The sequence below is a fragment of the Diuraphis noxia genome, unplaced genomic scaffold (assembly GCF_037042655.1).
Source record: "Diuraphis noxia isolate RWA-SAM2 unplaced genomic scaffold, SU_Dnox_SAM2 contig0001, whole genome shotgun sequence".
NCBI classification, from domain to species: domain Eukaryota; kingdom Metazoa; phylum Arthropoda; class Insecta; order Hemiptera; family Aphididae; genus Diuraphis; species Diuraphis noxia.
Genome location: NW_028301711.1, coordinates 84,408,960 through 84,422,491, shown reverse-complemented (window position 1 = coordinate 84,422,491; position 13,532 = coordinate 84,408,960). Strand labels below are relative to the sequence as shown.

The 13,532-nt window shown below is 29.5% G+C and overlaps 1 protein-coding gene across 2 annotated transcripts in view; it reads right to left on the bottom strand.

Annotated features, from left to right (window-relative positions):
• Positions 1–13,203, bottom strand: part of sff (BRSK family serine/threonine-protein kinase sugar-free frosting) — a 108,485-nt gene extending 95,282 nt beyond the window's left edge. For both annotated transcript variants that reach the window (XM_015513954.2, XM_015513956.2), the window contains exon 1: positions 12,543–13,203. In XM_015513954.2, the coding sequence (XP_015369440.1) occupies positions 12,543–12,639 (97 nt within the window). In that variant the 5' untranslated portion in view covers positions 12,640–13,203. The remainder of the gene's footprint in view (positions 1–12,542) is intronic.
• Between the last annotated feature and the right edge of the window lie 329 nt (positions 13,204–13,532).

Below are 13,532 nucleotides of genomic sequence, written 5' to 3'. Positions count from 1 at the left end.
ACAATAAAGAAATTACCTCTTATAATATGTACCAAAACCAAATAGATTTGAATTTCAATAGGTCAATGGTGGGCATTAAAATATGTAAAAATTAAAATATTAATTATTGTTATATATTATTATATATTTAATATTAATTAAAATTTAAATATTAAAATGCATACTAAGCACTTTTAGTTGTTATTAGAATTTAGAGTATTTATTCGGCAACTTAAAAAGGTATGCTAACGGAAGACAAAATAAAACTGTCAAACCAATAAGGTCCGTAAAAATATCAATATCTGAGTAAAAGTAAATTCTAAAGTATAAGTAAAAAGAAAAATATATATATATAGCTTAACAATGGTCGGGTTTGAAATAACATTTGCTTGTATTTATAACCAAAAATGTGAAAAAATTATCTGAACCTAAATAGATATTGAACAAATATTCAAGTTTCTTTTATTTCGAGGACCTTCAACGGATATAATACCTTTATAAATCTCCCGGTATACTGCACGAGCGTATTATATATACGTATATAAAACGACTTATATAAAAAACCCAATAATGATTTCTCGATACGTTTTTTTTTATGATGTTATTTTTAGATATTATTTTACCATTGAAATGCACATTAAAATTTTATATACGTAAAAATGTCATCAAAAACATATTGATATAAAAAAAGATCATAATTCTGTAGAATAAGTACGTATATACGTATCTTTTATATTAGTTGATTGTGATTTCTGTGTAGCCCACACATTATTGAGCTTATTTGCTACAATAGACACTATTGTAGTACATTATAGTGGCGTATTTACGGGGGGGGGGGGATATGGAGGATAGATCCTTCCTGGTCTCCTATTTATAACTTGTTTATAATATTGTGATTTCGATGGTAAATGAACTACCCCTTCCCTTTAGGGAAATAAAATGTTTGCTAACGTATACCTATTCCCTCTTGAAAAAATCCTAAATATGCCCCTGGTATATTAAAAACTAAGATGTAATTAAATAAAATTATTATTTGCCTTTGCTGACATGCATAAAATATGGTTATTACTTATTAGTAATCAATATACAGCTACCATTTTAATTTTTAACTTTGTTGAAAAAATGTTCGATATTTTAACAGTAGGTACTTAATAGAAAGGTACATCGTACTTTACTTACAATATTAAACTACGACATATATTGTTTTGATTTCCTAAAGAGTAAAAGTTTAATTATGTCTTACGAAGAGTAATGATGAGTATGTAATTATTCGTGTTTTTACCATACAAATCATTAAATAGTTATACTGCTTACGCGTTAATCATTCAAAATATTAATTTCGCCAATTTAATACTGTACCCATGCATGTAGACACTAGACCCAATAAGGTTAGGTTAATTATTTAGGTTAAGTTCTAGTTGTCAACTTGAGACAATGAGACGACTTACTTAACTTAACTAACAATAACTAAACAAAACCTAAGATTAGTTTTTACCTTGACTATTAAATCTGAAATTTCAAGGTTTTGGTCGTATTCAATAGGTTATTATTATAGTTTATACAATACTATCTAGGTGACTATAGGTGGTAGGGTATGCCGGATTATTCAAATATAATAAATGTCTGGCTTACAGAGGTTGAAGCGTTCGGAAAATTATTAAAATAATGTTTATTTAATTAACAAAACTAAATGAATTAAAGTAATTGAATGTGTTAATTATTCTTCATGATTTAATTATGACAAAATCAAAAATTAATTATCATATTGGCTTGGGAGTTATTATTCTAGAGGTTTTATTGTAACTTTTTGGAAGTTATTAAACACCCAAATTGTTTAAAAAAGCAAAAAAAAATGTTAGCCTCACTTTAAGAATGAATACGAGATATTCAAATCGACCGACCACTTTAATGGAATTACTATTATACAATGACCTCTTTGTAAGTACAGGCCCTCTAGGCTTTACAAACAAATGAAATAAAATGAAAAAAGAATTCCATATCATGGAATATTATTACAACCACATGAAATAATCATAATATTGTTTAAAATATTGTCTGCACATTGAAGTAGTAAGTGTTTGAGTAAAGTACTTGTATCTAAAATGTGAGGCTAAATGTACTATAATATTCAATGACTATAAAAAATTATTTCCTTATAGTTGACTTGTATCAACATTACAACACCAGCATTATGCTAAATTGCTAGTTGAAATTACTCAGAGTAATCTAGCAGCCGAGTTATAACATTATATTTTATCTTAAAATATCATCAAATAATACAATGGAAAAAAAAATACATTTTAATTTTAAGTTTTTACGATTATAGTTTGGTTAGGTGTTTATTTAGATGCAGAACTTTAAGTTCGTGTTTTAAAGATTAGTTAACACCCATATTGATTAGATTCCCAATCATATGCATTTTTTAAATCCTATATTATATTTTACACGGAGCTCTTTCAGATCTATTATATTATAATGATGTTTTCTTATTTTAAATTATAATTATTTTACTATTATGATTTAAAGTATAGATGAATTCAGAGTTACCAATCTTATGATCTATATAGGGATATATAATATGTATATAAATATAAATCATAGATTTCAAAATTTAATACAAGATTTCTGTGTTTAAAAAATTGGACATTCACTCGATTTCTCATGGAAAATACATTTTTTTTGTTTTTTTTTTTCTATAAATTTCAATACAATTTTATCCAAAAGCTTAAAAATTTAAAACAAGGTTTCACATAAGTAGTTCATTCTGTAACCGAAAAATCTAAAAATATATTAACACAGTTTTTGTATAGTTATTTTATGTTAAAATTTGAACGAAATTACTTATTAAATAACCAAGAATGACAATTTTAGTTGCCTATACAATTGTAATTTAAAATCATTATCTATGGGTACTTAAAACTTTCAAAGCATAATATTTTATACAAATATTATAATATGCAAATAATGATATTCTACCTACTACAATAGTTGCAAATTACAATAACATTAATATGAAATATCCAAGACCCACAAACCATTTCCGCTCAGAATCATTTTTCTTATAATACAATGATATTATGTATATGGCATTGAATTCAAATTTACAGTGACCCACTTGTAAGTTGTAAGTTGTTACCTACTGTATAGCAGAGCTTTTCCCACTTATCCGATTTTTTGTTTTGTCCTTGATCCGTTTCAATAATAAATTGATTTCATTGTTTTAATATTTTTATAAGCTAGACAGTTATTCGTATCCGAAAACAAAATACGGTTGGTGGAATTAATAGATCCCTACAATATCACTAAGTCTTTCTCGTCGGAGTCGGTTTATTCGGGTAGTTGGACAGGAAATGAGAACGGCCCGTACCGTGTTTTAGGTTTCTACTTGCAGTGTTTTGACCGTACTGATGAATGACATATGTCCAATTGTCCGAGGCTGGGTGTAAATACAATAAGTAATATGAACGTAAAATTGCTTCCGTTTACTGTCGGTAGAATTTAAACAGTAATCCTATTATGTACCACCCGAAATTCTTTTAATTTACTTTCCATGACCAACTTATAACCACCAAAACTACACACCCCGCTAATACACATTGGTCATTGATATTTTTAGAGGCCACTTTTTATCTTATTCACAACTATAACGAATCTAGAAATGGCTGCTCGAAATAATTCAATATTAATTGGTATTCAATATAAGTATAATACGTGAACCATTAATGAAAATATTATTTACGTTGTTATAATAATTATATCTTTAGCTTATTATAATCGTACCATAACTGTATTAACCGAATTTAAGTAGATAAACTTTTAATGCAACGTAGGCACTCAGCTCAAGCTAACCCATTCGGGATCTCTGCGAGAACTAAGCGTGATGGACTTGGGTGCTGTCATGCTAATATTATGTATTATACATTCCTTTGAACTACATTATTGGAATTTACTAGAAGATATAATTTAACATTTTTCTCGGTGGACTAATCGAATAAGTCAACAATGAACTAAAAATGGGTCATTGGACAATCAATGTGTCCTTAACCTAGTAAACCTTGGAGCATCGGTAAGTTTTTATTAGTATTTGTACAAAATACGTACATGTGTATTTACTTTATTCGTTTAACACAAATAATAAATCTTCAATCAAAGCTGTCTTTCATAAATTATGTTACGCGGGACATTTAGCTAGTACATTTAATAATAATTAATAACATCGTAGTATTTACCTACCCCGCGCTCTTGTAAATGATTATATGAAGTCTACTTCATTCAAAAAAATGTTGACCAAATATTAAGTTTTTAACGTGAATGAAGAAAATAATCGAACATAATAGTTTGATTCACAAGTCCATAAATATTTAAACATATTAAATAAAAACTTATAAACTATGATAATATGTTTTCAATTTTTATCGTTGAAATAAATACACGCGGTTGTGTTTAAAAATTATAATGAGTTTAAATGATGTTTTAATTTTTTTAAATTCTTTTAAGTCCATTTTATAACAATTTCAATTAAGAAATAGGTACTTTTAAAACACTAAGTTTTCAATTTGAAATTAATTCAAGTTATTTAGTATATTGAGTATGCTGCAATACTTAAAATGGCGAGTAAAAGAGTGCCTGCCTAACCCGTATTGTGTTTCAACTTTCAGTACATATTTTAATTAATTTTATACCTAAATTAAATATCACATTTCTCCTTTAATTATTTTAGTTACATACCTAAGATATAATAAGTGTGTTGTATGAAGTTATATTACTGTATATTGAAATATAATATAATAAATATTTCACTTTGTATAATGTAATGCGTTAGTTTCTATTTTTCTCATAAAAATATTTTATCACAGAAGTTATTTTCACGGTTTTATTGAACTTTAAAGATTAGAATTAATGACAATCGATTATATTTCTGTAAAAATGTTACAAAGCCACTAAAGAGTCAACGAAACAAAATCGCCAAAGCTTATTTCCTCTCCCTATGAAATCTCTAAACTTTGTACGAGTAACAATATATACCTTAGTAGTGTATGACAATGGGTTTGTATTCTTGTAGGATTTGTTGAGGGTGTATTGTAGAGAATGAAAAAATGTTTTACGTAAAATACATCTAGCTATCTAATAGATACTCATATGTATAACACTTTATTGATCGTTTTAGTAATTAACAGCGAGGTTACTTTGTACAATAAACAAATGTGGCAAATTTGAGGACGGAAAAGGCCGTTTCGTGATGAAATTTTATCGCATGGAAATGTATTCGAACGAGCCAACAGGAACATACAATTTGGAAACGAGCAAAAAGTTCAATAAATATATAGTGCGGTAGTAATGAGTCCATATAAAATAACTGAGATTCCTGTGCGCTTTATGCCTTATGGGTATAGTTGAAACGCTCAAACATGTAATCTATTTTATACCCACGTACATAGGACAACACATATTTGTATTAGATAAAAGTACTTCACAATCTGAGTGGGTATTAATTTCTGTTAAACAAAAGCATACCTATCTGAACCTCGTAACAATGTTTACAATGTCTAAAGCATATTTTGTGTAAAGCACATATCAGTATGACAATTTCCAAACACATAGGTATTTATTTAGATATACACAAATAGGCTCAACTAATTAAATTTAAAAATGACTAATGCAATAAAACAAAAAAATAAATACACGAAACAATTAAAAATGTATACATGTAAATAAATGTAATATTTTTAGTTATTTAAGACATACTACAATACATATTTATCTTTTATATGCGTTATGAGTGTTATAACATATAATATGAGATTTGAGAAAAAAGTTTTAAATCTATAAATCAATATTAGGTAATGTATGTATATTGTATACTATACTTTATTTTCGCTTCATCTGTCATTATTTATTGTTTTTTCAGGTTTTATGAACTACCATTAAATATATTTTTAATATTATTCATATTTTTTATGACATTATTTTGATAGGGTTTTTTTTTTTTTTTGGTACACTTTATGTGAAGTATAATTAAATTATTTAAATTGATCGGTTTCAATAAATTGTTGTCAAATACGATAAAGTTTTTTTTTTCATAATTTTTCAGAAAATTATTTTAAAACGTTTAACATATATCGTTTACATTTGTGCAATGTAATTACCTATTTATATAAAGAGACTTGTCTTTGGTGATTCATCAACGCCCAGACCAAACCACTGGGTCTAGAGACTTGAAATTTTGTACAGAGGTTCCTTAAACAATGCAGAGGCGCACTAAGAAAGGATTTTTCAAAATTCGCATTTTAGAGGGTTGCTTAAACGAGGATTTTGAGATGTACGACGGAAATTTTGTTTATAAATTTATAAATAATAACAACCTGATTTATGTGTTGACACATTTATCACTTTATTATTACAGCTAATTATTATTATTATTATTAAATAACGCGTCTTCATATATGCACACTTGCAAAGTTTATGTACGAGAACTACAGTTTTTTCTAAATATTGAAATGTATTAAAACAACAATAGGTGCTTTACTTATTATTTTAAAAGATTAATGCGTCTTCGTATACACATCCCAGTTTGTTTACGGTTCTTTAAGTGTATTAAAATAAAATACATTCTTACAAATTAATAAAAAAATAATTTATACGGTTTTCGAATTATTGAACATAAATGGCACAATATTATGCCCCACACCATCATTCGATGACGGAGCTTACTTGTTTAGGGAAATATCTTTTGTGTTATATGACACTCAAGATAAGGCCCAAAAAGTAAGTAAAAAGATAGTAACCTATGTGATAAATCACTGGAAAGATTATTTAATAACGTCACATGATAGTGATGGAAATAATTATCATTGTTCTGCCGACTACTTTAATGATATGTTAAAATTTAATAGTTATGGAGGTTTATGTGAGCTGGTGGCAGTCGAACAATTATTTTTGGTATTTATTGAGGTATACCTTAATGGTGAACTGTATGAAAAAGCTTGGTCCGTAAAGAGATTTCGTTTTAGTTCTATGCAAAACCTATCTAATGGACACTTTGATGTATTTGTATATTTACCATATGAAAATGAATTGACTATATCTGTATCTGGTGATTTTGATAACATACCCAGCTCTCAGAAGGATACTAAAAAACGACGGAAGAGGTTTACAAATAATATCAGAAAAAACAGCTTATACTATCTGCTGATAAAAATCAACTAAAAAATCAAGAAGTTCATATAGCAGCAGCTAATTATAAAAAAAAAAACAGAAGTAAATAGGGCACAAGTTCATAGGTATGAACAAAATAATCCAGGAGGACGATCAGAAAGGCGAATCCTTCCATGGAAAATAAAAGCTTTTTCTGGCATGAAATGTGAATCGAAAATAGATTATGAGACGGATAAAACTGTATCTTTAGGTTCTATGAAAGTCTTGAATGCGTAAACTGTGATGCTCTTAGATTCAAAGAAGAGGTGCCTGAGATGTGTTGTAGTGCTGGTAAAGTACAACTTACGCCTTTTTTACCTCTTCCTGAACCTCTTTATAGTTTGATTACGGAGTTCCATCCTGATCACAAACATTTAATGGACCGTATTAGAAAATACAATAAATGCTTCCAAATGACATCTTTTGGAGCGAAACAACCTATTGAAGATGGATTTATTATGCTCACATTCAAAGTGAAAGTTCAGGTGTATCATTTAATTAGTAGTTTGTAAGCTTTACCTTAACAAAACCCTCAATCTCTACAGATTTATTTCGTTGGAGTCTGTCGTTGGAGATGATGAGAGAGAAACACGCTTAAGATGTAGCAACTTCACTGATGTAAAGCAAACAATGGTAAAACAATTACAAGCGATGTCGCACCATAATAACCCATATATAAAGGGCTTCAAAACCACACTCGAAAGAGTACCTCAAAATAGTAAAAAATTTTAAATTATAATACACACTGATAGAAAACCTGATAATTCCCACAGAGTACGTCACAATGCACCAACAGAAAGTGAAGTATCATTGGTCATAGTTGGACAAAAGTTCGAAAAACGAGATATTGTGTTACAAAGTCATAATAACAAATTGCAACATATTAGTGAATTGCAACGTTCGTATGATACACTGCAGTACCTGTTACTTTTCTGTCATGTTGAGGATGGTTATTCTATTAATAGAAGGAGGTTAAACAGCTAATTCTGTATTTAAATTACTATTAAACCCAACGAGAGTAGAGACACCTATGTGCAATATTTCCAAACAGAGTAATATAGCAAAAGTTCTAAAAGACTGTAAGTTAATAGTTTGGGATGAATGCAGAATGGCCCACAAGGGTGGCTTTGAAGCTCTCAATTGAACATTAAAAGATATAAAAGATATAAAAGGATATAATAGTTCGATGGGTGGAGTCACTGTGCTGCTAGCAGAAGATTTTCGGAAAACATTACCCGTTATACATAGGGTTACTAGGGCTAATCAACTATAGTCATGTCTAAAAGCTTCGTATTTGTGGTTATACATCGAGAAAGTTGCACTTCATAAAAATATGAGAGTCCATTTGAAAGGTGACACATCTGCAGGGATTTTCGCTGAGATGTTACTTAAAATAGGAGACGGAAATTTTCCTTCATTGGAAGGTGAGATCACTATTCTCTCAAATTTGAGTACAGTTGTTAGCTCTTTATCAGAACTAACTTCCAGATATAATAAATATCAAGATAAAACCCATCGAATGGTTTTGCAAGCGAGCCATCTTAATTCCAAAGAATGATAAAGCAGCCGAAATAATGTTACTAAGAAATCTTAACACACCTAAAAAGTGTAATGGAACTAGATTGCAAGTTAAACCTCTGCATAAAAATGTAATAGATACTATAGTTATAACTGGGTGCGCAAGAAGAAATATAGATTTAATACCGAGTATAACATTGATTCCAACTGATTATCCCTTTGAGTTTAAAAGAACACAATTCCCAATCAAAGTTTGCTTTGCTATGACTATTAATAAGTCTCAAGGACAATCATTAAGCATGGCAGAGATTGACTTGAGAGAAGAATGTTTTTCACATGGACAGTTCTATGTCGCATGTTCTAGAGTTAGCTCTGTCAGTATTTTGGTTATTTTAGCCCCAAAAGGCAGTACCAAAAATACTGTTTATAAAGAGTTATAGAGATGAATAAAATATGTCAATATAAATATATTGTTTTGGTCAATATAACACCATAATGTATATAATAATGTTACAACGACGTTGTAAAACTTAATTAGTTTTAAAAGAGTTTACAGAAACTTCTATACAATACATGGGCAACCTAGGATCAACATATCTAAAAGCAGCCTGTAACAAAAATAAAAACTGATAAAATAAAAATAATAGTAGGTAACACAAAAAACTGTACGCGGACGAAGCCGGATTTCTTCAGCTAGTTATGCACAAAATCAAAACTTGAAACGAACTCTCTTTAAATATGTTGTACTATAGTAAATAAGTTTTTATAATATCTAGCAGAGTACAAGACTTAATCATAAACCCAAACTTTAAATGTTAACTAGTGAAAAATGTTTTCCAAAAGAAATAAAGGCATCATTGTAAAACCAATACAATTTGAGAACATAAAATCATATAAAAATAAATGCTCAACAGCTTATGTACAGTAAGAGGGTAAATTACATTTTATTAAACCTTATTTAAGTGAGATAAAAATAAAGTGATTCGTTAAAAATGTTTTTTTTTCAATGATTTTATTTATATTAATAGCCACAGGCTACATACAGATTAGATGTCTTTTAGGTACTGAATAATTAATTATATATAAGACGTAGGTAATCTCTACTTTGAAGTTTGGGCACACAATTTATACGATTTATATTCAACACAGAATAGTACTTATGATTGCAAGTTGCAACAATAAGTAATAACTGAAAAAAAATTTTATTTCATACATAATATCATTAAGTATTATTATTATTGTAATATAGGTACCTAATATATTGTTTGAATAATTTTTTCTTAAAACCTAGATACCATCATTAAGATATTACAACGAATTCAAATAAAACAATAATGGGTTCTTAAAGTCTATGATGCCGAGGGTTTTCAATAATAAGAAAAAAGATTTTTGTTTTTAATTTTTATACATATTTATATACTATACGTAAACGAGTAAAACGGATTAGAGAACAAAATTGTCTTAAGTAATAGATATGTTTAGCCGTTTAGGTACTAAAATCCCAAATATATACAATATTTTTTAAAAACTTATTAAAAGAAATATCATACTTATAATATAATATTTTTTAACAATTTTAGTTTATAAAAAGCAATTTATGGGCTTTCAGAAATTTTATTGAAAGTTCGTCAACGTAATTTATAGAAATTACCTACAATATTGTTTTAAAATTACACAATCTATTTCGCTTTTTCTCATATTTTCGAAAAACACTAAAAATCACCTCTTTGTAAGTTTGTTCGTAATTTCATTTTCAAGAATCCTATTAAAATATTCTTGAATGAGTTCATAGTGTATTTATTGTGTTAAATACTGAATGATAAATAATAATATTAACACCTATATATATATTAATAAGTTCATTATTTTAAGATATAATATAATATTATAGGTATACCTACCTATAAAATATTCAGGGTTACATCACAAAAAAAAAAGTATTTTTAAAAATAAATTTATGTAAGTAGAATGAAATTACTCGGTTTTAAAATTAAATGTGTCATACACAGTTTTGTTAAATATAAATTTCTCATCGCGTGACACGACATTATTTAAAGTTAAAAATGTTCTCTTGTAAATTAATAAAACGTCTATTTGTGTAGAAGATAAAGATATATTATTTTAATACAGTAAGATGCTTATATAATATTTTTAATATCGGTAATTATATATAAGATATTTATATATATGTATATATATACATATATACAGAAATCTGTAATGAATAAATGATAAATAATAATTAATTTTACTGCTAATAATAATGACTTATTATAATCGTTAGTTTAACTAATTAGTTATATTTATAACCGAAGACACTTAAAACTACAACTATCCAATAACACCTAATAATGTACATTTTAAAGCAAACATAAATGGTAGTTATGTAGTCTACGTAGACATTTTTATTTTATTAATAATACTGTATTAATAAATAATTTTAAAAAAGAAAACGTTTACTTAGATTTGGTAAAAAATCAGAATATCATAAAAATGGAAAAAGTTTTTTTTAGGTTTTTATATTAAAAAATGTAATGATGTCAAATACTTATTTGGTTTCATACTATATCAAAACAAAAACGGGTTAGAGTAAATGTATATGAATTATTAACAGTTAATTTTAAGTCTATGGCTTACATTTTCGTTGTACCATATGATTCATAAATGGAAAGTAAATCACAATTATATAACAATATGTTGCATGATAAATTAAGTTAGTTCAAATTTGAGTCGGAAAAAACATAATAATATATTATAGTTCAACTGTAAAATTCTAAAATTAAATTTATGGTTAAAGTAAAATTCTAACTTTTCAAAATAATTAATAGTCGAATTGTGTCCGCTCCCTTATTCAATGGAATGACATCTCTTCATTCACATATTTCAATCCAATTGCTTAATTTTGCTCAAGAATATCATCCCCTTGTAGTCAATATTATACCTCAATAATTCATCTTTGAGTCATACTTTGTATAAAATAATTTAAAGTAATTTTTCGGGAGACGATATTTTTCATAATTTAAAGTGCAAATAATGTTGAGTAATTTATTCATTTCCTTTAAGTATACCTACACATCGCTTTTTGAAAACTTAGATTAATTCACTTTGGCCAAAAAAAATATGCTAAGTACAATAATACGATAACGGTTCATATAATATCGTATACTGTTATAACTCCGAAACGAGCTAACAAGTTAGTTGGATAAAAAAATGGGCTTAAAAGTTGGTGTTGTAACTTTTTAACTTAATGAGTTACGATTTTCCATTATTAGACGTATGGTTAATATATATAAACTTATACAATTTACGAATCACATTGAATTGAATCTCGGCCAAGTCCAATGTAAATAATTGTTGGTAATTCGTTTTAGTTCCCTTTCACACATTTTTCGTACCTTGTCAACTGTCCACTAAGCTAAACCAGGTGAATAAAATTGTATTCATCTCCACGGAATATTTCAAACAATTTTCTAGGTAGGTACATCATATTGTTTAACTAGTTTAATTCCAGCTTACTAGTCTTAAGTCTCAAGTCGTACGGCCATCGAGTCTTAAGTCGTATACGGGCCATTGAACACCTATAACCTGCACTATAAAGTATGAATTGAGATGCTATTCTATACACCGTGTAATAAACGTCAACGATGAAAATAATTATATAGGTACAATTTGTGTGGGTAACATTATCGACTATTACGTCTGACTACTCCTATAGATTATTTTAATAAAGTGATGAAGACACAAGAGCAGCCTCTAAGTCCGCGTCCGGTCGCGCTTCCGTTGTCAATCGCATCATCACTCGTCCAAGCCTTCTAGACCTGACCTAACCCGCCGCGTCACCTTTGTTTTACCTGTTTGTCCTTTGCCCAGAGTCTTCTCCAACCTGTACGGGCCCACGTACTGCTGCACGTCCACGGTCGATGAGTACACGAACTGTTCTTGGTGCATGGTTCTCGCGACGGTGATGTGCTGTTAGAATGTCTTTAGTACGACAACAACGGTCGTCGTGGCTGCGGGACCGAGCTGATCAGTGGCCGGTGAGTGCCGTCGCCGCCGGTGGGACGCGGACGAGAAGCCACTTTCGGAGAAGCATCTCGGAAACGGCGACGGCGGCCGCTGCTGCGTCGTCGGTGGTGTGCTTCGGTGGAGTCCGTGCACATCGGACGGCAAAGATGGGAGAAAACGATTCGAGATGAAAAATTACCGTTTTCCTTCCGTCCAGTGGTGATGGGTAATCGTGTCAGCGAAAGTCGTTAAAGGGAGGTCGGGGCGAAGGATGGAAAAAAAAATTTTAAATCTTCGTGAATAATATCAATAATAATAATAATAATAATAATAACTAAAACGAATAATAATATTAATGTTACGGCGCGACAATGTCGTCGACTACAATGATTTCGGAAAACGCGTGTGCGAGTACGACGCTGATCCGACGACGACTGCTGGCGACCGTCCCTTGCGCGATGCAATACACATGGTGCGCGTGCCGAACGTTTTGCCTAACTGCTTTGGTATTGCGTTTTTAACCCGGGGAGGGACACCGCGGTATACTCGGCGCGTAAGCCGCCTCGAATACATCTGCAACGGGCGGCGCGGCCGGCTATCGATAGCGCGCACGGCAAAATTATTGACGGACCGCGCGCCACTATAGCTTGCGCACGCGATAACGTTATTATTATTATTGTTTTTGTCGGTCTCCTAAGCATACTATTATTATTATTATTATTATTATTATCATTATTGCTGTTGTATTAATAATATAATGTATCATTAAGGTATATGTCGTCGCATCGCGCGGTCGACGACCCCCGAAAATTACGATTTCTGTTTTTTTATTTCTC